At 38.0% G+C, this 25,279-nt stretch overlaps 1 protein-coding gene across 2 annotated transcripts in view; it reads left to right on the top strand.

The window, feature by feature from the left end:
* SLC24A2 (solute carrier family 24 (sodium/potassium/calcium exchanger), member 2) overlaps positions 1 to 25,279 on the top strand; it is a 245,873-nt gene that overhangs the window by 131,197 nt on the left and 89,397 nt on the right. For both annotated transcript variants that reach the window (XM_012721351.1, XM_012721350.1), the window contains exons 3-4: positions 17,981 to 18,019; positions 21,434 to 21,542. In XM_012721351.1, coding sequence (XP_012576805.1) covers positions 17,981 to 18,019; positions 21,434 to 21,542 — 148 coding nt within the window. The remainder of the gene's footprint in view (positions 1 to 17,980; positions 18,020 to 21,433; positions 21,543 to 25,279) is intronic.

Raw genomic sequence — 25,279 nt, 5'->3', positions numbered from 1 at the left:
TCCAATGGGAGTCGTGTGAACCAAGTTTAGTGACCTTTGCATTTCAGAACAGCTTCTCCAGTTCTTTTTCCTCTTTAAAAAAGGAAGATAGAATAAGGAAAATTCCCTCATGTTCCTTGGAGACATGAAAAGTTTATATTCATGATTCGTAGTGAGAAATTTGTGCATAGTATTCTTTCTTTCAGAATCAGTGTAGGAAACCAGAACTGAAGTGTGGAGAGCAAGAGCCTCTAGGGTACCTGGGCTTATAGAGATGTCCCCCACCATCACTAAACCATGCAGAGATGCCCCTACCATCACCCAATCACATGCTCTTCTCCCTTTGACCTCACACCCACCATCATTGGGACCTACCTGCTATTCTACACCTTGTTTGCCATCATGTTTCCAAGGACATTTATTTTTCACCCCAATGCTTCTTTCATTATATGTGAAGAATTCACTCTAAAATATAAAGCAGGCCCTTATTTTTCTCTTACGTTCATAAGCTAACAAACTAATATATGCTAAATCATAGTTCTGAATTAATTGTAACAATGCAACCTACTCTCTGAGAAGCAAAAGAAAATTTTAAGTTAAAAAACATGATGCCAGTTTTACCATCAATCACTAGTAAAAGATATTTCTAAGAATTACCCTTTTAGGATAAGGGCCATTCATTTGGTCTTTACAAAAGAATGCCAATCAAAGTTGTATAAACACAGTTGTATGAATATAACTTCTGGGAACTGAGCATTAAAATATCGAGACTTTTTTATATTTTTGGTAATTTGTCTTACTCTGTCTACATCCTTACAATGTATAGCTTAAATGCTAAAATTACTCATTTCATTGGTGGGAATGAGGTGCATCTAAAAAAGGTATACATAGTACAATAGGATTTCTTCTTTAAGAACTATATATTTCGTATACTCTTTGTTCAGTTTTACGACTGTTCAAAGTTAGCACTGGAAGTTCCTATTCAGGGTTAGATCATCAAAAGACCTTATTAAGATAAATGTACTTTTCAACTTAGAGATCACAGGTTGAGGATACTAATATAAGTCATTCTCCTACAAAACAAGAATACTAATGATGACAAATAATCCTTTTGAAAAATCCTGTTTTCAGACATTTACTAGTAACCATTAAGCAGAATGTGAAGAAGGCCATAATTTTAGAAAAAACAAACATGAACCATTTGTTTCAAGCAATTTTCTTGTGTGGAAATATAAAGAAAATATACATAAGCTCAGATCAAGAGAAGAAAATACGATTATATTTTAAAATTAAAGCAGCATTGGAGCTGGTGGTGGTATGATAATTAAGGTAACTGCCCTTGGGCTAAACTGCCTAGTTCAGGCCTCCACTCCCGCTCAGCAATACTTCATACGAGTGATTTAATCTTCCCTTCCTCAATGTCACTATTTTGTAACAAGGGGATTAAAATAGAGCTTATTTTATAGGTTCAATGAATAAACATGTGGGCAATACATGGGTCCTTGCTGGCAGAGTAAACACACAAGTGTCACCTTAAAAAGTTACAAACATGTCATTTTAGGGCAACTTTCCTTATTCCTCAGATACCAACCTTCCACCAAACATTCTTTTGAATCTGACTGGCCTAATATCTCTCTCTATTTCCAGAAGAAAGCACAAAGCAACAGCTCTACACTAAGCATTACCTCCCATCACCACCAATAATATCAATGCTTCCACTAGCAACATTTCTCACACCTTATTTTATCTTCACATAAACCTTTGATCTTTAGATAAAAGATGCCATTCCTCACCATGCTCCAAGTTCATTGTTGAAAGGGACTAGTGTTTAGTAGCAGGGAGTACCATAAGCACCTTGATAGTCACAGTGACTAAGGTATCCCAATTAGCAAATCTGCTTTCACTAATTAGAGTACTTTCAGTTAGCTCAGTAGCCTCATCCTCACACAAATGAGTTCCTACAAACTAGCTAAAGTAGGAAGGAGTCGATGATGTAGAATTCTGGTAAATCCTATGCTCTGCGACTGAATACATCCCTGATCCATCACCATGCAATATCACATATGTCAGCAATCTCCTTGTGGGTTGCAGAACACATGAAGTTGAGAACTCCTACCCTGAGCAACATGCTGATAGCATTGTAGTGCAAGTGCGTTTCTGTCATGTCATAGGATAGCAGCATTGCGAAAGGCAACTCAAATTCCAAGTACTGAGAGAGAGAGAGACCTAACGGGACTTGCAACTATGGAGATGCATCCTCTTCCCCCCGGCCTATATCATACTGATTGGGTATCAGATTCAGGGAAGGTGGACAAGTCCATGGAGGAATGTGCGGAGAAGTGTGCATGGTAGGGATGTGCATTAGGGATGCATTATTGTCAAGCACAAGCCTTGGGGCTTCCTTGTTGCTGCTCATCAAAACATCCTATCTCCATCCCTGTTTACACATAACTTCCTATCAAGATGGTCTAGCTAGTTAATCTAACCCGGCTATAATGTTTGCCTGCTGTTTTCAGCAGATATTATCAGACCAAGACTTTTGTCCTAGTGAGAGGCCCCCTGCCTGACTGTGTTTTAGCTTGACCAGCCGCAACTTTGGGCACCAAGCAAAATCCTGTGAACAAAGGGGGCGGGGGAACCCACATTTCTCAAACTGGAAAGGCATACATAGATATTCAGAGCTATTTCTAGTAAATATGTTACAGAAAGAAAACTGGGACATGACATGTTTGCCCCTTCCCTAGGATGGGAGAGTTTGGGGATGTCATTGTTCTGAGACATGGTAACTATGGCAGTCAGCACTCCCTAAGCCATCCACTGGAGCACATTGGGTTAGACACATTGGGTTCCGTATATAGAGAATAAATATAAATATATAGAGAGAGAGAAAAATAGACCTAAAATGTTCTGTGCTCATTCTTCTATCATTTTAGAAACATTTCCACAGTGACTCAAATTTAATGGTGACAAAGTGTGAAATAAACAGTGACCTGTCAAAAATAAGCCAAAGACACTTCATACAAGTAAAATTTATGAAAAATATAAAATCTGGCCTGAGTAATAGATGCCTTGATCTCCTCAAATTGTTCAGTAGGAAAGAGATATTAAATCTCATGTTTTACACTCTAGAGTTGACTGATTTTTGTAACATAAAGGCATAAGTGAAGCAAATTTTCATAATTTTAAAATATTTAACATTAAGATAAAAATTCTTCATCTAATGGGGTCCAGACAGCTTACATTTGATTTGCAAAGAGCCCTCAAAAATCAGTAGTTACCCATCTTTGCAAGTGGGCAGATGATTGATGAACTTATTCAGATCTGTGGAAAAAAACTAATACCATCTCTAGATGTAGCATCTTGCAATCAGGAAACATGAAAAATCATAGAGTATTTTTGTTGCCCTTTGAAACTCTATGCATAAGGCAAGTGAGATGCTTCCCTCTACCTGTTCCTGAAAACCCCATGTCAAGGTGTACATATTTCAGTCAGTCTACTGCTTTTATGGTCAAAACCATACATATTAAAGTGTTTAAAGAACCTAAAATAAACCTAAGGCATATGAAGATGTTTAGCCTGGCAGTGGAGAGAAAAAGCACCCAAAATTAACATCGGAAAGGTGAATATTCAAAATCTTTTTTCCAAATGGATCTGCTCTTATTTATACCACAGATACTCAGGCAGGCACATGGATTGATAGCAGAAGGGAGCCATTTTTTGATAAAACTGATGATGCTTTCATGGAAAGGTTCCAGGCAGATTAAAGTTGTATAATACATAATGCTTTTTGACTGCTTAAATATGGTAGGGTCATAGTTTTATTTTGTGACTTTCTGCAACAGAAAGAAGTTTTTTCTTACTTACCAGGTTATGAACCAAAAGAACAAGGCAGCTTTAATGTCTTTATTTGGCTAATAGACTCAAATTATTAGACTGAAGCATGAAAGAACTTTAGAAATTCATTAACAAACATTTTTAAGAATACATATGAATTGGGGTTTAATTAACAGAATAAATATTTGTAGGTTTTCCAGCTTAACAAGAAATCTTTCCTTTCTCTTAGCCTCTTCCCCTCTTCCCCATCCTTCTTTGTTATATTTTAGAGGTTGCTTCCTCTGTGAATAACTGTAGTTAAATAGATTCAGTAGGGCCTATAATCTATTGACTCTTTCTAATCAGCGCTTAAATTACATGAGATGAATCTGCCTCAGTTTCCCAGTTTGAGATTTGAGAGTTCACTAATACACAGTGCTGTCAGTATAACAACTAGAAATTAGTTATACAGAAATTGTCAAATATGGCCCACATGTGCAAAATAAGTACGGATATGAAAGTCATCTGCATTGGTCCCTACACTAACACATCCTCAAAGTATTGCTCTCATTATTTAGTGGTAATTTCATTCACGTGGTTGGCTGATGGCTGGCATGCTAGATGGGTAGAATTCCAAGGGAATATCCACTTAACCGCGAGGCGCCTTGACAGGCAGACGGCATTTTTATTTGAACTTCAGTTATTGTTTCTATGGAATTCTTTTGGCCAAACAAGTCATAAACCCTGCCCAGAGCAAAGGGAAGGAGAGACGTGGATACAGGGAAAAGAATAACTGCAGCCATTTTGCAAACTATCACAATTAACAAGGTTACAAAACCTTCTGAATAACCTATAGTGTAGTGGCTTCACCTGGTGACTTTCACTAGGTTATTATGGAAGAGTCAAGGAGATTAAGAGCTATCAGGGAGAATCTTTGTGTTGTAAAATCACTAGCAAATGCAAAACGGTTATTGCTTGAGGAGAAAATGGAAAATTGAAGCCTATGCCATTCTCATCTGTCTGGAATAATAGTGGATGATTTGCCCAGTTATCCATGGTTATTTGAAGTTCAAGTTCTAGACCAGAATTTCTGAGATATTTGGGATTTGGTCAGAGATAGAAATTCCAACCTGGCTTTGTACCATCTTTGAGTTTAGGTATCTGATTGGCCCAGTAGATTCTTGTATTTTCTTTATTCTCATATATGTTTTTTAAGTACTTGAGGAAATCCAGGAATTTTGTATGTTTCATCTTATTTAGTTTAATCACTAAACAACCCTCTCAGACACCTGTTATCTACGTATTACATGTGTAGGAACCAAGAAATAGAACTCTGCGTAGCTAGCTAGAGTGCTTGAGCTAGTAAATGGCAAAGTCAGTGTGATTTAAAATATTTTCTACTGTTCTGCAGTGCCATTTCATGGCTTTATCCTCTTGAATTATACCATTTACGTTTAATATTTAATATTAGAAATCTACAGATGTCAAAATCTAATGGATTGGAAAATAATTATCCTGTCACCAAAAAGCAAACAAAATAAAGATTCCTTTCTATAATCCTAGATGTTTAAATTCTTATTTGTGGACCTACAATTCAATAGAGTGGGTAAAAAGAAAGTATTAGCATCACCTGCCCGATAAATAGGCAATAAAGATAATCCACAATCTAGATAAATTTAATGTAATAAAATGTGATTTCCAATGAAATTTCTCTCAAGAATGTGAGTTTGAGATAGCAGGAAGGCTTAGTTGAAGTCCTCCTTCAATTTAGTGCTCTCTACAGACCTGACAGACAGTGCCCTCCTAGATTAATATACCTCAAAACCCCATTTAGTCCATAGCCTCAAACCTGCAGAGGAAACACCAGCTTCCCACACAGTCCTGAGCATTGAACCCCAATTTTCCTGGGTACTGCATCTGTGACTACTTATTCACTCACAGTGAGCCTCACTTTTTCCAGCAATAAAAAGAGAATGATAATGCTTATGAAGCTATAACTATTGAGCTAATGCATTTAAATCAAGTTATTCAAATGCTAAGTGCTATTGATTTATTTCTCACAGTACATTTTTCAGCAGGAGTTAGCACGAAATAAAACACAGCAAGTCAGCTACCCCAAGGTTGGAGCTGATTTCACTCATTTGTTGTTTTTCTATACTTGTGCATCCCACACCTGTCCTCCTGCACTATTTACAAGACAACAAAATAGGATGGAAAATGGCATTCAAAAGGCATAGGCTCTAACCTCAGCCTCCACTCATGAATATCTTCATCCCTTTGAACTTCATTTCCTTCCAGCTACAAAACAAAGGCAGCTGAAGAGATACTCATAATTCTACTAATGATATGAGTTGGTCTTGGAAGAACCCCTAGTGCAGTGCCTGACATTCCTCTATGACCTTGTTTTATTCCCTTTTCATTTATAAGAATATACACCCACATGCAATATATCTAAGCTGGTCAATAGGGAGACTTTTATCCTTTTTCTTGTTTATTTTGGATTTGTCTACATTCCCTCCTATGTTGTTATTGGTTTTTTTGTTTGTTTTTTAAGATGAGCTCAATCACAGTTGTACGCTGCCCTACAGGCTACCAAAGCCTCCAGAGAGGCATCATTTAGAACAAACACAATGGGCTGAAAAGATGTCTCCTGACCAGAGCAGACCACTGGCACTTGTCCAGACCCTTTGCCCACTGAGTAGCACACAACCATCTGCAGCGTCATTCAGATCTTTTTCCTGAGAGTTTGAACTAATTGCTTACTTTTCCTGTGTGTAGCATGCTCTGTGCTGCCTTCTGCTCTAGCTCATCTCTTCCAGAACCTAATTCAGGGGAAATCAGGTGAGTAGACTCAGTGGGTTCTTTGGCAATTGCCTCCTTCCTGTCAGCTGGCAGTTGGTAACTGTACTCTTTGTAACGTTTTCCAGCTTCCGAAGAGATAAGTACTTTGAAGTTGTTAAACTAGTAATTCTTAACTTTTGGGGGGTCACGCATACCCCAATGCAATGGAGTGTTACATTGCATTGAATGTTCTTCCTCCTGCCCTCTAAAAACTCATATGCACACAAAATTTTACACTGTTTCAGAGATTTCACAGACTTCCCTCTCCCCGGGTACAGACTATAAACCCCAAATCCAATCACTAATTACTATTTATATTTATAAATAAATGACTGTGTGGTCAGAATTGTTCACCAATAATCTAATACCAAATAGTAATCAGGAAATGAGTGTTGCTAGTATCAAATGCATCTATTTGTTAATCAACTAAATTGATTTTATTGATTTGCTCTGGTAGGTTAGTAAAACAAGTAGGGAAAGGGGATAGCAGCAAACAAAATAGATATTTTGTTTTGTTTGTACTTAATACCTAGCCTTGGGATAAAATATGAAAACAAAAGCAATTCATTATGTTGTCAAAACAAAAAACAGAAAAGTGTTACTTGTTAAGGCATATGTCACCTATTACATACACATACACACACACACACACACACACACACATACATATTATTAAGGTTATATAGGAATATCCCTGTATTCCTGAAGGTAGCATGCGAAATGTTTAGTTGTGAAGATATAATGACATCTGCAGTTTACTTTAAAAGGATTTAAGAAAAAATACACACACACACACACACACACACACACACATTGATAAAGCAAATATAGGCAGTGCTAATTATTGGATCTAAGTGGTGGAAATAAAATTATTCATGTACCTCTGAGAATTTTTCATTCCTACCCAAATTAATTAGAAAGTGTTTTTCTACAGGATATTCTTCATATCACTTCCCCTAATTCTACAACATATTTTTAATTCCAGCACTGACAATAATGCTGAATTTAGCCAATTTGATGCTGACTATAATGTTGGAACCTCCTGGCTCCATTTAACAGTAATGGAATTAGAAGTCCCAGGGCATGTCTTTCCATTTCTGTTACTGCAAGGCTACATCTATTTTCAATAATACACTAATTCCATTGTGCTACTGACAGATAACAGATAAGATATGCTGTAGGAGACCATAGCTACTCTCTGGAACCAGATTTTTTATTTTAAGACCTGAACTTGCAATGTCTCCTGTCCATTACTACTTCATCAGCAAAAACAGAGCACTGTACTTGTTTAATGGCAGATCTCACGTTCACCTCTGTTTTTCTGTTTTATGCTTTGTCTTTATAAGATTAGAAAGACAGGTGATTTTGACATCAAAACCCCTATTTTTTAGACCATGTGCTACTATTATTCAAAGGTAGGCTCATAATTAAAAATCTGGATCTTCGGCCCTCCCTGGTGGCCCAGCGGTTTAAAGCACTGCACTAAGAAGCTTAAGCCACTTCCGCATGAGTTTGATCCCCGCCTGCTCCGGAGGTGACCACATGGCGCGGCAGACCTCTTCTGACCTGCCCGCTGCTCCCCTTAGCAGTGTACTTCGTTGATCTGCCTGTTCTGCTCCTCACTCTGTCTCTTGTGAATCCTCTCACCCTCCGCATCTCTGGCCTATACCCCAGTTCTGTATGAATAAATAAATAAATCTTTAAACAAAATCTGCATCTTCAATAGTTCTATGAGGGCTATAGGAGGGGGAGATGGAGGTGGGAACAAAGTGGAGAGAGGGCCTAATTATATGCCTTGAAGGGATATGGGTGCTCTGAGGTGGTGGGGTGGTGATGCACACCTGTTGCCTTGTGAACTTGTTTCTATGAATCCTGTATAGTGACGGCAACCAATATTACCTCAAATAAATAAACAAAAAAAAATATCTAAAATATAGCATTTGTTTGAAGATGATCTTATAACCTAACAGTTGTATTCGTGATGTGTAGTCCAAAGAAATGAAACATTTTTAGGCAGAAAATTATATGTGAATGTTCATAGCAGCTTTACTTACAATAGCCCAAACTAAAACTATCCAGTGCCCTTCAAAGGGTGGATATGACACACTTACACCATAGAATACTACAAAATAATAAAAAAGAACCAAACCACTGATATATGCAACAACTTGGAAAAGGCTCAAGGAAGTTGTACTAATGGGATAAGCCATTTTTGAAAGAACATGTACTATAAGACTCCAATTCTATGACAATCATGAAATAACTTAGTCACAGAGATAGATAACAGATTGTGACTACCAGGGATTAGGAAGGAGGAGAAGGATGAATGTAGGTATAAAGCACAGAGGAATTTTGTGATGTAAAAGGGTTTAGTATCTTGATCTTGGTGCTGGTTACCTGAAGCCACACCTGTGGTGAAAGTCATTAGGGAGTTTTATATATTAACTGCTGCTGTTGCTACTAATTAGATGACTTTGTAGTAGAAGGCAGACTTAAATTAAAATCTGAGTTTCTTGGGAGCAAGGATTTGGACTGTGGCTTTGTTCACTGCTGTATCCCTGTGCCTATAATAGTGTGGCATATACAAGGTCCTCATTAAATATGTGTTGAAGAGTGATTTGGAAGATACCATAAAGGAAGATACCTGAAAATGGAGCAAGAGGCAATAACATGATAATATCCAGAGAAGGATACAGATAAAATGACTAAGATGCCATTTTGCCTGAATTCCTAGAAAAGTAAAGAATAGGAAATGGACTTAAAAGTAACTAAGATGGGCTGAAAAGATGTTGAGGATAACATCTTTAATATTCTTACCACCCTAGTTGACACCAGCCTTAAGACAATTAGGAAGGTATCTGTCCTCATGTCAAGCCCCATTGGTGGGACAGCTAGTCCTTTCCACGCACTCTACTTTTCCAGAATATCTAGGCATGTCACGGTCAAGGTCCAATGGGATTATTCCTTAGTGTGATGTTCTACAATTCAACATTGATCCTATTCCATTAAATGCACCTGCCAGCTAAGAGATCACCACTATTACAGTCTGTTCTGCCATCAGTATGTTGTCAGTCCAAATATGCCACCCACAGGAAGCCTAGTTTTCTCAGATAAAGTGATTATCAGTGATAGTGTCTCAAAACAGGATCCCCAAGAATAAGGCAATAATAATAAGGCAGAAAATTGTGGACTGATAGCTCTATTAGTCAAAATAGTTTCTGCTGACCGTGATCTAAACCTCACTTGAAATAGGCTCCTCAATTCTTTTCTGTCTCAGAGTAAGTTTTCTGTTTTCTACCTATTTGAGCTTTCTCTTTCCTGGCACAGCTCTAATCCCATCACTTTGTAACTATCAATTAGGAAATCAATGTTTGTTGAGCATCTCTAGGGCATCAGCACACTGATAGGCAAAATATGAAAGGTAAAGATGTGTAAGATACCGTGTTCAAAAAGGTGCCGGTTCTAACAAAACAAACAAATATGCAAACACAATCTACCATAATAATTGTGAAATTCTGGTTCTAAAATAGAAATCCAAAGAAGAGAGGTTTGAGATTGTTGTACTGCTACAAGGTTGAGGGAACAGCAGCCTGACCAGAACACACAGGCACTCAGATTGGTAGCAGGAAATAATTCACGAAGCAGTGGGTCATTGAGAGTGTCAAACACCGAGAGGAAAGTGACACCATTCAGTGTTGGACTGAAACATCATTTGCTTGCAGCCTCATTATATATGAGCATATGAGCTCATTAAAAATGCATGAGGTCTGATTTTACTTATTTATTATTAAACATGTATTTTTTGAGTTTCTAGGTTCTGTGGAATAATATAAAATGAAAAAGTCATGGTCTCTTTTCCTCAGGAGAACACTCAATATTGAGAAAGAGGAAGATGGGACGAATACTATAAAAGAACTAGGAAGCAAAAGGGGGGGACACACGGAGTGTGAATGGAATATGGAAGTAGCTGAACACTATAGTGTCCCACTTTTAAAACCCTTCTCTATGATGTGAATAGTCTTCATTTTCTCCTGACCTCTCTTGAGAACAGGATGAGAGCAGATGAATGGGTGTGATTGATTATAAATATGTGTACATATTTCACAGAAAGTATTTATGCTTGATATTAGTGCCCTTTCTTGTTTTCTCAAAGCTTAATGATTTTTTTTAATATTTAAATATTTAACAAAATTTTTAAAATATTGGGTCTATGTGGTATTCCTTTCCTTGCTGGAAATTCCAAAATTAAGTTCAGTAAATCTGTTTTCTCTGTTTTTCTGCATATGTGGAAATTTTATGAATTCTATGGGAAACAGAGATTCACCTGATGCCAGTGAAATTCCCAGGATCACAATTTAAAATGTGAATAATCAAGTAAGGTTGTACTGTACCTGAGAGATCAAAAATGTGAAGTTGCATATGTCAAAAATACTAGTTATATTATGTTCAAAGTATAGTATATTTTTCTCCTTGAAGTTCAGGCTAATTTTGTCAAAGATTAAATCACAACTCCAATTTTTTTCAGTTTCAGGATGCACCCAGTTCTTGTATGCATAAATAAATGTCTCTTTAAAAATAAATAAATATCTAGGGTACTTTGTTATTTATTGAGTTTATAATTTTATAGATCAAATCATGTTCTTATAGTCTTCTCTCGAAATCAGAATGGATGATAAATCCAGAATTAATAAATTAATCATAAAGTATGATAAGAAATGCTCTTTAAGTGCAGTTAATTTAAGAAGTATATCTCTAAATATAACACTTAATTTTAAGTGATATAATTACTACATGTCTTATCTGTCTAGTTAATCTTGTGATAGTAACACTCGGGAATGTAAGCACCATGAGAACAGACTTATCCCTAGATAAGTCACACACTTATCCCTAGAACTTAGAATACCTGACATATAGTTAGTGTTGACTATTGTCAAATGATTCAGTGAATTGATATTTTTCAAAATTTGCTATTCAAAGTCTATTTTTGATGCTTCAGGCACTGGGTCTGTGTTTATTTCATTTCTTGGGTGGTTCTTTCTTTGCAATAAAGAAACAGCACTAGCCCTTTAAATATTAGAACTAAATTGAAGACTGTGCACATTCTTTTTCAGATAATCTAGAAACTAGCCCACTGCATTGGTGATAAATGGGACCAACAGAGTGCTCTGCTTCTCCCACCTACTGCTGAGCTAAAAATTGCTTTATACAAGTCCCTTGATATATGGATAAACTAATGGAAGCATTCCAAAAACTATGCTGTTATGAAGGTCATAAAAAGTGTCTCCATGACCTTCAAAAAGCAGAAATAATGTTACGACAATTATAGGTGAGCTTAAATCATAATGCTGGAAGATATAAAAGGTAAAATAACCTCTATTTTTATTCACAGTTACCAACCTTTTATCAAAAGAACACTTTTTTTAATTTTTTTTAAAGAACATAAATAATGTCTTCTGCATTCACAACAATCATTTGCAATTATTTTCTGGCCTCCTTTGGAAGTCAGAGTTCGTAAATATTTTTTACTATACCTTAAAATGTTTTTAAATGTACTTGGAGCCCTAGGCTGGAGGTCACCCCAAGAAAAAGTCCACTTTCTTGCTTCCCGGCACTTAGAGAGGCCCTGGAGCCCAGCTGTCTGAGTTCATATTCCAGCTCTGCCACTTACTGTCTATGCAACTGGGACAAATTGTCCAACTTTCCATCATCCTCAGGGTCCTCGTGTATTAAAAGGAGTAGGAGTGTATAATACCCACTAATGTGAGGATGCAATGAGATGTTATACATAGAACACTCAGCACATATTGAGCTTTTAATAACTGTTATCCACTATGACTGGAATGTTTGATTTGCCACAAATTATTCTGTGGTTTGTCCAGCACCAGTGAATCTTGAGCTTTTCTTTAAACTTCACGTCATCTCAGACATTCTCCTCTTAAAAGAAATAAGGCAACACAGACTTGATCTGGGATACAATGGGAGTTATTTATTAGTCAAAGGAAATTTGTGTAACAATGCCAGAAGAAGCAGTAGATTTACTTTGGATACTTCCTCCGGAAGAACACCCAGTCCCCATCAAGACAGGGATCAAACACAGTGGCTGGCAATAGTTTGACAGCACTGAGACATTTTGACAGCACTGAGACTGTGCCACCAGGGAGCCCCCTGGTCTCCTTTGAAACAGTCAATTTAAGGACAAGGTGAGCCCTCTCCTGGTGGAGCTTACCAACTTCACTAACTGAGAGTCTGGCTGGGGAAATCGGGTGACAGTAACACCCACTAGAAATAACATCCATTTTGTACGAGGCAATTATAACTTTTAATTGTATTTTTCCAGCTTCTTTGAGGTATGTCTGCCTATAAGTTTAAGGTATCCAATGTGTTGACTTGTACACTTAAGCTTGCAAAGTGATTACTACCATAGTGTTAGCTAACACCTCTTGATTATCACATAATTTCCTTGAGTGAGAACATTAAACTTTACTCACTCCACAACTTTCTCTCTATACATATAATACAACTTCCAAAACATTATACAACATATAATATTACTGACTAGTCACCATGCTATACACATTAGCTCAACAGAACTAATTAATATTATTACTGAAAATTTATACCCTTGGCCAATACTCCAACTTCACCCTTCTCCTCATCCCTGGTTTCCACCAACTCTACTCTGTAAAATTCCTATTTAAAGACCTGTAGCAATGCTCTATTGTACAAGATAATAGTAAAGAAAATATAGGACCTCTATTTAGTTTTATATTTTTTAGAAAAGGAAAGAACTATGTCCATGTTTACTCGGACACTTATGTATAAATTAGTATATACATTAATGTGTATATATAACAGTAGTATATAAATTAAGATGATAGGTGATTAGGTAGATATTCGCGTAATCTACATGTTACTTATTCAGAGTGTTTTCTGGTATGTCGTCAATAGATTTGGAGATACTGATTTTATGTCGTTCTATAGATTTCAGCTAGTCTATTTTGGTTCAGTTTTGTATCCTGAAGTTACTGCAACCACCTTGCACTGTTGAATATTCTCAAAATGTATTTTTAACAACTTAAGAGTGGATGCCACAGATGCCTCATCTCCTCTTTGAGTCCTTTTTTGTGGGGTGAACTCTTTTCTAAGTTTTGAGGAGATTTTACTTCAAGCTTTATCCAAGTGAAGGTTTCAACACATATTTACAAGCTGCTCTCACTGGACATGTTCATTTCCCTATACAGCCTAACTTTCTGGATTCAGGGAGGCCATCCAGAACACCATCCAGAGAAATTTCAGGTAGTCCCTCAAATGGAGGGAATGGGAAAGAAATTGCTTGGAGACAGTTAAAGAATGATATTTTTCCTTTTAAATAGTTGGACAAGAGAAAAAGTAGTGTAGCATGAGAAGTGGTCTCAAAGTTATTAAGACACTGAATTTCAGGCCCAGAGTGCCTACGTTTATGTTCTGATTTTTGTCACTTATTAGTTGTGTGACCTTGGATTAGTGACTTGGTCTTTGTCCTGTAGCTTTCTGTAAAATAGGTGTACTGATACCGAGACAGTCTAGCACTGTTATGAAAGGTAATACATGCTTGTGAATACATGTACACAGTGCCTGATGTTTATATGGATGAGAAGGGAGTGATGGTCTGTGTGTGGGATAAGACTGTACAAAGTCTCATAAAAACTGCCCTTTGTAATCAAAGAAATCACTTCTCAATAAGTAACTTTCAGAGCCAAAAGAAAAAAAGGTGATTTAAAGATTTGTGAATGATGTATAAGGTTAAAGTGTTTCTAAGTGAAGTATGTGTTTTATTATAGGGGTGGAGATAAGACACCTATCAAAAAACAAAATTCCCATATGGAATTGGGGTTTCCACCAAGGAGAAAAGCACCTATCGATGACATCTTTTTAGTTGCTCGATTACTTGGAATAACCAGAGAGGGAACAAGTTTAAATTAAATAAAAAGTTGTATGACAGTCACTTCCCCTCAAGTTAAAGCAGTCTTCTGTATATCATGGCCTCAAAGATGTCATGTTCTGACAAGTGAAGAGAGGGTCTTCATTAACACACCACAGCTCCAATCGAAGAAACCTTTGGGATGCATTTGATGAACTCTTTTAAATATTCTTCAAGAGTTCCTGTGTGTGCTATGGATTAGCTTCACAAACCTTTGCTAGAGCTGAGACATCCATGGAACAGACCACCAGAAATTTGAGATTTTCAAATTAGGATAGCCCAAGCATATGATAATTGGTGTGTTTAAAATTGATGGAGCTAAAAAACCAAAATGCTTAAAGTCACATTAGTCTTTTTGGAAGTTGTCTTTTATAACACCCAGTGGGGTATAATAAACTTGCCAAATGTTTGGTGGTCCTGAAAATAAATTCGCAACACCAAGACCGGTACCAAACCCAGGTCTCTGGCTAATATTCCAGTAGTGAGAAACCCTGTGGTTCTATACATAGATGAATAATTTCTTTGTCACCTTCACTAGTTACTTCCAGTATAACTAAAATTCCTTTAAAACTGAATTCCTAACATAATCAGCAGCATTTTCCAGGACTCTGCAGCAGTTATAGTGAGGCTAAGTCAGGTGAGTGTCAAGAATTATCAATAGATGTGGGTGAGCCCCTAAAAAGGAGCACTTACCCTCACATGGCACATTGCTCATCTTTTTGCAACAGAGCTACATAAAAGGAAATGAAGGATGTTTTCATGACCTCAGTTGCCATTTGTGTGTCTACCCAAATTTATATGTAAACTCGTATCTGCAAATTGCACTTGAAAGAAAACTAATGATGTCAACATCTGCTGATACTAAACAATATGAAATTTAGTGAAGAATTTCAGGCCTTTCTCTGCCCTCAAATTTTCTGTAGAATCTCTGTATGAGGCATTTATTTTTCACTTATTATATCTTATGATCCATCCTCCTTGCTTGTGAGAACAAGAAGTCAATGGAGTGGATTTTTTTCTTCCTTTCAGATCAAGAGACAGGTATAGATTTTCTTCCTTCTGCAGATACTTTGTTAAATACATGCTTTTGAAATCCCAGCTATTGACTAGTGATATTTTTGCTCCTATTTTTAAAGACTCCCCTTATTTCCTTAGTTTCATCCTGTTCCTTCATATGCTTTGGTTTCACTGTGTTATCAATCCCAGTTCTTAATTATCTGTCTCCCATTTAGCCACAGGTGTAAATTTGCTCATGGAAAAGGCTCTGGCAGCTAATCTCAATGTATGTCCGAAGGCTGAGCTTGCTGCACGGGATGATTTCCCTGGGGGATTGTTCTGTAGAATGTGGTGCCATTTGTTGAGCTGTCTGATGTCGAAGAGGAGAAAATGAAAGAAGCTGCCAGAGAGAAGGAGAATCATGTGGGGCCTTTCAAAGCAAAAAAAGGGAAATCAAAGCACAAATTCAGATCCACCCGCATTCCCCATGCATGTGTCTGGGGGTGTGGGAGTTGGGTTTATCATTAGCACTTTTAGAGGCAAGGATGTGTCTGAATGACATCTCAAACCAGGCAGTGATGACAAATTTAGTAATGCCCACCCAGAAATCACCACCAATCCAGAACATTTGTCCATACCAGAGACTTATACCTTCTGCAAGTGTCTATAAAAATGTTTGGAATTGGGCTCTCTCTGGTGGCACAACAGGTTAAAGCACAGCATTATGAAGCTATCCATAGGCACGGTAGCACGAGTTTGATCCCCGGGCAGGGAGCTGACCCAGATGGTGCAGAAGACCTCTCCTGTTCCACCCACTGCTCCCTTCAGCAGTGTGCTTGTCAATCTGCCTGTTCTGCTCCCTACTCTATCTCTGATGAATCCTCTCATTTCACCTGCATCTCCAGCATGTACCCAATTCTGTATACATAAATAAATAAATCTTAAAAAAAAAAGTTTGGAACTGAAGGAAAAAAATATGTTGATATTGACTCCAAAGTCCTAAAGAACCCCACAAAAAAAAACAAGATTATTTGAATGTTTAATGGAATGTCTATAAAATATTTAATATTAATTTTATTAAGTATTATGTTTAATCTTCCTAAAATTACATTACATGTGAAAACAAATCATGAATTCAATTTTCTCACTTAATAAGACTGTGAGCATACCAATCATAAATGGATTCTATATAGCCAATAATTTGAAATGCAAAAATGTAAGAATTCTCCCCATTCCTTAGCACAAAAAAAATGTGTATTTTAGGTGGGATTTGAGACTGCCTTAACATTTTTTATATGACATAATGGTAGGACTGAAAAAGAAAACCTGAGACAAATGAAGATTTTTAAATAACTTGGTACCTGCTTACTATTCTCTAATTATAGAATGGCCCCTGAAGGCACAGATTAACAATAATTCTAATGGGGTGAACCAGAAATCAAGATGGGGGGGAGGGAGTGTGAGGAGGCTCAGTTTGTTCTTATTGTATACAACCCTAGTGGGGTAAGGTGACAAAGAGTTGGTATGACCTTAAAGAAATGCACAGGGTACTTGTACATCACTGGAATGACCCCAGCATGGTGCCCTGTTCTGTTGAAGGAGCATTAGCATTAAGTTGGGGAAGCAAAGCCATCTAGTTAGGCCATTTTTTGCAAGAACTCTAGGACCGCCTTTTCTCAATTGTGTTCTTTCCCAGTTGCTGGCTAGGCCTCTGTACGCCTTTCATGTGTTTAGTGAACTTTTCTCAACCTAATAGAGATTTCCATTTTTAGCAGGGAAAATTTAAAGTAGTAGGGACAGGAGAAAAGATGAATTGTCTGAATGTGTGGTGATTCTAGTCTTTAATTCAGTGACTTGACTTGTTCACATGCTTTCTTACTCTGTCTGTGAGGCAGTGAACATCGACGCCCTCTAGGTGATATGGAAAATGACATGTACTTGTCACTTCAACCCCCAACAATAAACTTAACAACAGTTTTGCTAAATTATTATTCATTTATTTTCCTTTATAAAATGTGATAAGGTTTCATCTTTTTTTTTTTTTCATTTAGTAGTGTCTTAGATATTTTTCTATGTCATTATTTGTGTACTTACCTCATTTACTTTAGTGACCCCACGGTACTCCAGTGCATGTCTGGGCCATATTGATTTAGTTGCCCTCTTTAGCTAGGCATCAGAATAGACGTTCAATTTTGGTCTTTCTGGAGGATGTGCATTATGCACCAACATTAGCCATTATGTATTGGCCACTTGTTTTGTTTTAACCCCTCCTAAGGGCAAAAGAACCAAGTCTTTCCCTACATTGATGCTTTTGTTAAATGTAAAACCTATATATGATTCGCCGTTTATTTATTTCTTTGTCTTTTGTTTTTGCCTCTTCCTCTTATGCAGTCGTCTACAGCCAGGGACAAGGATGAACAGGCTCTACCGGTAGGAAGCAGGGGTCCTCTCTGTACCTGTTCATGTGCCTGTGAAGTGTGGGGGGAGGGTGGGAAGAAAGGGGTCTCTTCTGCTCAACAAATCATCCTTTCCCTTGGAATACTCAAATGATGTGTTTGTACTCTGGGCTACAGTTAGTGTGAATTGAATTCCTACAGTCACCAACAAATTATTTTGGGGACTAGATTTCAAAAAGTTTGGAATCTAGGATATGAAAGGGTGAAGTAGTTCCAAATTGAATTCCCAGGGATGTTGAGCTGTATTTGGGGGCAGTATGGTATCTATTTAATGCTTGACATTGATTTTGTATATCTGCATGTAACCACTTTCTGGTTGGAAATTTCTTTTGGTTCCATCAAAAGAAATGTTGCATGAGACTGTACATAATAACATTCAACTTATACATAATGCCCAAAAGAGTGTTAACATTTTTCTACATATATGATACTTTGTTAATGAAGATTTCCACATCATAATTCTTACATTTTCCAAGAATTAGGGCCATGGTAACAATGGTTATAAGAAATCATTAACTCATTGTCCAGTTCCCATCCAATCAATGTGTCATACTTTGTATTATGCAACAGAGCCAGGAAATGACTTACAGAATTTTTGTGTTCAGCTGTCAATATTAATTACTTTCACTTCTACTCAAATTCTAAAATTCTTTGAACCCTAAGCACCAAAACTTAAAAAAAAAAAAAAGTATGAAAAATGTTACAGATTTTGGCCCTCTCTAGTGGCGCAGTGGGTTAAAGCACAGCACAAAGAAGCTTAAGCCACTTCCGCATGAGTTTGATCCCCGCCTGTCCCGGAGGAGATCCACATGGCGAGGCAGACCTCTCCTGGCCCGCCCGGTGCTCCCCTCAGCAGTGTACTTTGTCAATCTGCCTGTTCTGTACCCAGCTCTGTCTCTGGTGAATCCTCTCACCCTCCGCATCTCTGGCCTGTACCCCAGTTCTGTACGAATAAATAAATCTTAAAAAAAAAAAGTTACAGATTTTAAGACTGAAATAACTAGTAACAAAAACTCACTGTATGTTTTCTCCCATAGTGCTCCAATGACCCTCATTGAGAGCCCATAGAGAATGACAGAGCTGATGTTGGGGTACGGCTATAGACCAGACTCTTCTTTGAGGAACTCTTGAGCTGGTTTATCATTGAGACTTCAGTAATCCTCTCTAATTCTTCCCCAAGCCCTATAGAGATATGAATATGAGTTCTAATAGAATACCAATTATGATATATAACTACACTGAAAATTCTGGCTTCTCCATGCATCTCATACTAACATTTTATCCATACTTCCAGCTAGCTTTCATATTTGCCTCAAACATGTGGGCTATGATTGTTAATAAGTGTTCTGTAAAATAGGGACCTGTGGACAGCTGTTTGGAAATACTGTCCAAGGTAGTCAAGTTAGCCATATTTGCTTAGTGTTAGACTTAGTGGTAGTATGTATCTTAAAACTTAAAAGGTAGATTGGCCTAGCACTTTCCAAATATACTTAATGAAGTTTCTTCTAGGACTTCTCTTGTGAACCCCAAGAGAAGATACAAGGTATATAGGTCTAAGATATAATGGAATACTTTGTAAAACATTTAAGTAAAAAAAGAAAATGGAAAGCTTAGTGTGGGTAGCAATTTATTTTTACCTGGCTCCAGAAAATTTTCATGTTGAGATTTTGGACCAAAATTTCCTTAAGAAACTCATTTATCTGAAGGAATTAATTCCTCTCTTAAGTTCCATAAGAAATATAATTCACATTACATTACCCACTCTCAACTGCCTGTCTACAAATCTTAGCTGCCCCTGTGATCATCAACACAAAATCAAACAAAGAAGGAAAAAACTAGCTCCTATTCAGAATAAAAATCTGTCAAAAATCCACAGGCTTGGGGTTTCCTTTTTCTAGATTCTTGGCTTTTGATGATAAACATACTTACTGGTAACCTCATATTTATAAATTGACTGTTTCCCTCTTAGCTTTTATCTATTTGGTCAAAGATTCAGTCTCATAGGAGTTGATGCAAAAGAGCCCTCCTTTGAAGTCAGGAAAGTCCATCTTGGATTCACAACCTAAGATGGCCTCTCTTCATATGTCACTTAACATTGACCAGGGGATTCATTGATTAGTGCTCTGGCCTACCCAGTAGTGATGAAATTCTCCAAGATATGTGCATAGCGTTCCTTGGGGAAACAGAGAGGAATATTACCCCCTATATTCTATATTATCCTTCATAATTACTACTTTTACAAATGATTTGTGACATAACTGCTTATATTTTAGTATGTGTGAATACAGATACAGATGTAGCTACAAATACATTCAAAATTTTGCTGGTAGGGTACACCATCCAAATAATTTAGTGACCACCCCTGGTTCTAAAAGCCAGTAACAGCTCTTAAGAGAAGCCAACCTGAGATCCATCCCTTTATCCTACGTTTTTTCTGGGTGGCTTGGACACCTCATTTCCCTTAAGAGACTAAATGTCCTCCACTATTTAAAGGAAATGACAACAGCATTGAATTAATAGGGCTGATTTTATGAATGAGATAAACTAATGGAGGTTATTGAAGTATGTACTCATTGACTAGCAGTTAACTAGCTCAAAAAAATGAGGGGGGGGTTGTTTTCCGGGTAGCACAAAGGTTTAAAGCACAGTACTATGAAGCTCTCTGCAGTCACTGCAGCATGAGTTTAATCATCGGCCGGAAGGTGATTCACATGGTGTGACAGACCTCTCCTGTCTCATCCCTCTGTTCCCCTCAGCAGTGTATTTCAGTAAATCCATCTGTTCTGCTCCCCACTCTGTCTCTGGTGAATCCTCTCACCCCCACCCCGCACCTCTTACCTGTACCCCAATTCTTACATGCATAAATAAATAAATCTATTTTTAAAAGATTTTTGAAAGATTTATTTATTTATGCACACAGAACTGGGGTACAGGCCAGAGGTGCAGGGACAGTAAGAGGACTCACCAGAGAGAGTGGGTAGCAGAACAGACTGACTGATGAAGTACACTGCAGAAGGGAGCAGCAGTGTGGACAGGAGAGGTCTGCCGTGCCATGTGGATCACCTCTGGGGCAGGCGGGGATTGAACTCATGCTGAAGTGGCTTTAGCTTCTTAGTGCTGTGTTCTAACCAGCTGCACCACCAGGGAGGGCCCAATAAATCTTTTTTTTTCTTTTAAAGGTAGCAGTTATTCATATAGTAGGGGAGACTGTGAGAACACTTTTCCTTCTAGGGGTTTGAAATATACTTTGAAAATCTCTGGTTCAATAGTGTATGGTCATGTGAGAGAAGTGAGTGATCACCAGATAAGGTGAGGATCTTATCTATAGTGTACCTGCCTTCCGTTTCTGAAAACTAACAGCCGTCTTTGTCTTTGTTTCTCTGCTCAGGCTAAGCCACGTCTCCAGCGAGGTGGAAGTTCTGCCTCCCTCCACAACAGTCTCATGAGAAACAGCATCTTCCAGCTGATGATACACACCCTTGACCCACTTGCTGAAGGTAAACATCAGGCTTTAGTTTGGGAGCTTGTTTGAGGGAAAAGAGGATGTAAAATGGCTTCTCTTCATAAAGTACATTAATGTTTCCCTCCCTTGAGGCTGCCAAAGCCCTCTTGTTTAGCCTCTGCTCTTTGGTACATTTTCTCTGTACCCCCAAGTCCCCCTCATTCATGATCAGAGATTTGTGGCCAAGGAATAGGATCTGAAGTCTGTATGCTGATTCTGTCTTTTGCTGCCTCTAGCATGAAACAAACTGTTTTGTTTTAAGAGCAAAGGGTGCCCCCCCTTCCAGCTACAGTTGCCTTTCCCTTTCATCATCCTTCCTCAGTTTTAAATGAAGCCATGTGTGAAGATAAATTGTGAATCTTTTAAAAAAGAAAGAAAAGGAAAAAGGAACTCCATGCTGAGGAGGGCATGAATAGTTCTGAGAATGATGTTCACTGCAGAACATTGATATTGTACTGATTCTTTGACAGTGGGAGGGCAATAAATGAACTTCTCTCCGCCAAAGAGCCCTCCAAACAGCCTGGTCTACCTCCAGAATAATCATGTAATCCATCACAAAAGGCCACTATTGTGTTGTTCAGTTTTACTCATTCACAGTGAAGCTGGATACATGACAGTTCCTAAGTTGCCTGTGTATCCTAACAATATAATTTTTCATGTAGGTAGATATCTGCTCTATTAAATAAATATTGAGTAAAATCACAAGTCCAAATATTGGTATCAGTCTCTTCTCCCTTCCTTCCTGGATTTATAACAGGGCCTAATATTACACCAGGTCTCTGCCAGTGAAGGAACATGTAAGAGAAGACTGTCAAATCATGTCACATGAATCAGAGCTCTTACCGAATATAAATAATGTCAAGGGTATAGGCAGTCAAGAGATTAAGTTGAAGTAAAGAAAAATTTAAAACCTCAAAATTGACCCTCTCTCACCTCGGTCCTCGATGAATGCCAACCTCTTGCCCAGAGTAACAGGTGGGGATAGTGGGGTCTGCTCACACTGCAGAGTTATGATAATCTTTGTTTTATACCCCAGAAAGATGTATCATTATCAAGGACCCTGTTTCTTAGCCCCAAGTTTTTTTCATGAGAGGTGAATCCTTAGCCAGGCACATCCTCAATAGCACCAAGGGAATTAGATATGTCACTTTCCTTCTTTTTCTTTCCCTGAGATAATACCCAGAGAGAAAGGAAGTGAAAGGCCCCAGGCCAACATCCTCACAGCCACCAATCAGTTGTGTGACTTGGAGCAAGTTCGTCCCTTCAGTACTCAATTACTTCATCTGTAGTAACAGTTACTTTTGTCTGGAACTCCACTACAGACAGAACATTTCACACCTTTGAACTTAGGCTTCACAACAACACTTCAGAGCTAACATGATTATTCTGATTTCATACAATATTGTACCATCAAAACATCTCAGAGTCATCTACTTCTCTGTGCCAGCATTTTATTCAAAGTCACTTCTGCTTGTCTGAATTCCTGTGGTATTCTGCCATTGCCTTCTTCTTCACATATTTCTCACACAGCAGCCCAACTAATCTTCATAAAAAAATAAATCAAATTACGTCACTCCTACTTATAACCTTCAGGAACTCCTTCTGGTTCTCAGGAAACTTGTGAAATACATGGTCCACACAATCTCTTGCTCACTCCAGATTCAATTGGATTCAGTTTTCTCTCCTCAAATAGATATTTCTTTCCTGCTTCAGGTGTTCACAGGGGTGGTTCCCACCCAGAATACTTTCCTTTCCCTCATTCTCTTCTACTTTCCCTGTCCATTCTTCAGGACTCCGTCTACATGACAATTCTTGACTATCCAATATTAGTCAATGTGCACTGGATGTTTTCTTTGTCACTCATCTTACAATGTGTGTCATTATTTGTTTACCACTTGTTTTTCCCAGAATACAGTAAGTTTCTAGAGAGCAGGAACCCTCTTTCATTCACTAGTTGTCTCCCACAAAACCTGGCACATAGTAGTTACTAAAGCTCAGAAAGATACAGCAGTGTAGGCAAAGTCATGCTTTGGCTTGATATTGGTATAATTTCAAAACCTTCTAAAACCACATAGGTTCAAGATTATTCTTGGTTATTTTGATCCATCGTCTTCTCTATGATCCCCCATCACCCTAGAAGGCTATGTAAGCAAAGAAAAGAAATGTTTGCAACAAACTTGATTATGGGCAAGCAACTGAGGATGTTTATTTTTGGCAAGACAGTATCATAATAATATCATATTAATAATTAGGAGAACAGACTCCAGAGCCAGGCTCTTTGGGCCCAGATCCCAGTTCTGCGTTACTAGCTGTGTGACCTTGGACAACTTATTTAACCTTTCTGTACCTTATTTTCCTCATCTGTCAAATCAGGATCATATCTGATGTCTACATTATAGGGTTTTGTAGGAATTAAAAGACTGAATATACATAAAGATCTATCACATCAGAAACACTTCCTTACAGATTTGGCATTATTTTCATTTTTTTGAAAAATACCACATATGATTTTTTAATATTCTAAAGATTATAGTGAAAAAAATAAGTCATTTTCCTTCATCACCCTCTTTGTTTTTTCCAGTATTCCAGTTATTCTTAGAAGAAAGCATAGCTCCAATGTCTGGTGGGTTCCATCCAGACATAGTCCATACAATTCTGTATGTATGTGTCCATCCTTGCTTGCAGGTCTCGACAATCTATAGAGTTCTCTGCATTTTAGTTTGGGGAGTTTAGTTTCCAGAAGGATTGGTTTCTGTATTCATTGTCTGGTGGAGGATGTCATGTTTTGTTTCTGTGAGATAAGAGGAAGTGAATCTAGATGTCTCAGAGTGGGGCCATCAGTGATTTTCCGAAACACCTGGCTCTCATGGGGCTGTGCTGCAATTAAAGTGGTATTTGTTCCTGCTGTAGCAAGATGTGCCTTCTGAATCTGGGTGCCTGCTTTCAAGGTGAAACCTCTGCCTGGAAGATGTGGAGTGCTCTGATGGTGTGAATCTGAGAGAATGCTGAGAGCCATAATCAGTTCTGGACTTGAGTGATTAGAAAATATGGAAAGTATTTCAATGCTTTTAAATTGCTCGATCACACACAGCCAAGAAAACAGATTGCTCTGGTATTTTTCCCCCAAAATTCACAATCATTTTCCATTCCAAGAACAGCCAAAAAATTGAACCCACAGCTCTCAGAAATAGTCATCTCTCTTTTAGTTTGCATCTAATCACTTGAATTCACACATCCCCGTGCCAAACTGTCACCTTTTAACAATATGAGCATGCTGGTTACATCACCAAGTTGACAGCATGAACGCTGCAAAAGATTCCCTGTTGCTCTAAAAGATAGCTCATGAATGTTCCTGCCATGCTCCTAGCTGAGTAGTACAGTGACACTACATGGCATATGGTCAGAGCTCCCATCTGCTGTTGTCAATAGTGTGTTTTCATTATCTTCTGAAGGACACCAAAGTGTAAAGAGGCCATGTCCCATCTCACCAAATGGGGGAAGTAAAGGCAAAGACAGAAATTGCACCTCTTTCTGCCTAGGTTTGTAGTCTGTGTGCTATCGTCACCTGTGTAACCACATGATAACCTAGTGACCCTTGTCCTTCTGGTTTAAACACCAGTCTAAATCCAAGAGCCCTGCCCTATCCCTAAACTAATTATCTCATCTGCTAAGATGCAAATTTCCCATGTCTAAGCCTTCACAGCAAGGCTTCAGCCTTGACTTCTACCATGT

Source organism: Condylura cristata, unplaced genomic scaffold (assembly GCF_000260355.1).
Source record: "Condylura cristata isolate star-nosed mole 26May11 unplaced genomic scaffold, ConCri1.0 scaffold00006, whole genome shotgun sequence".
Classification (NCBI taxonomy): domain Eukaryota; kingdom Metazoa; phylum Chordata; class Mammalia; order Eulipotyphla; family Talpidae; genus Condylura; species Condylura cristata.
The sequence above is the reverse complement of the archived record's forward strand: the minus strand, read 5'-3'. Positions and strand labels throughout refer to the sequence as shown.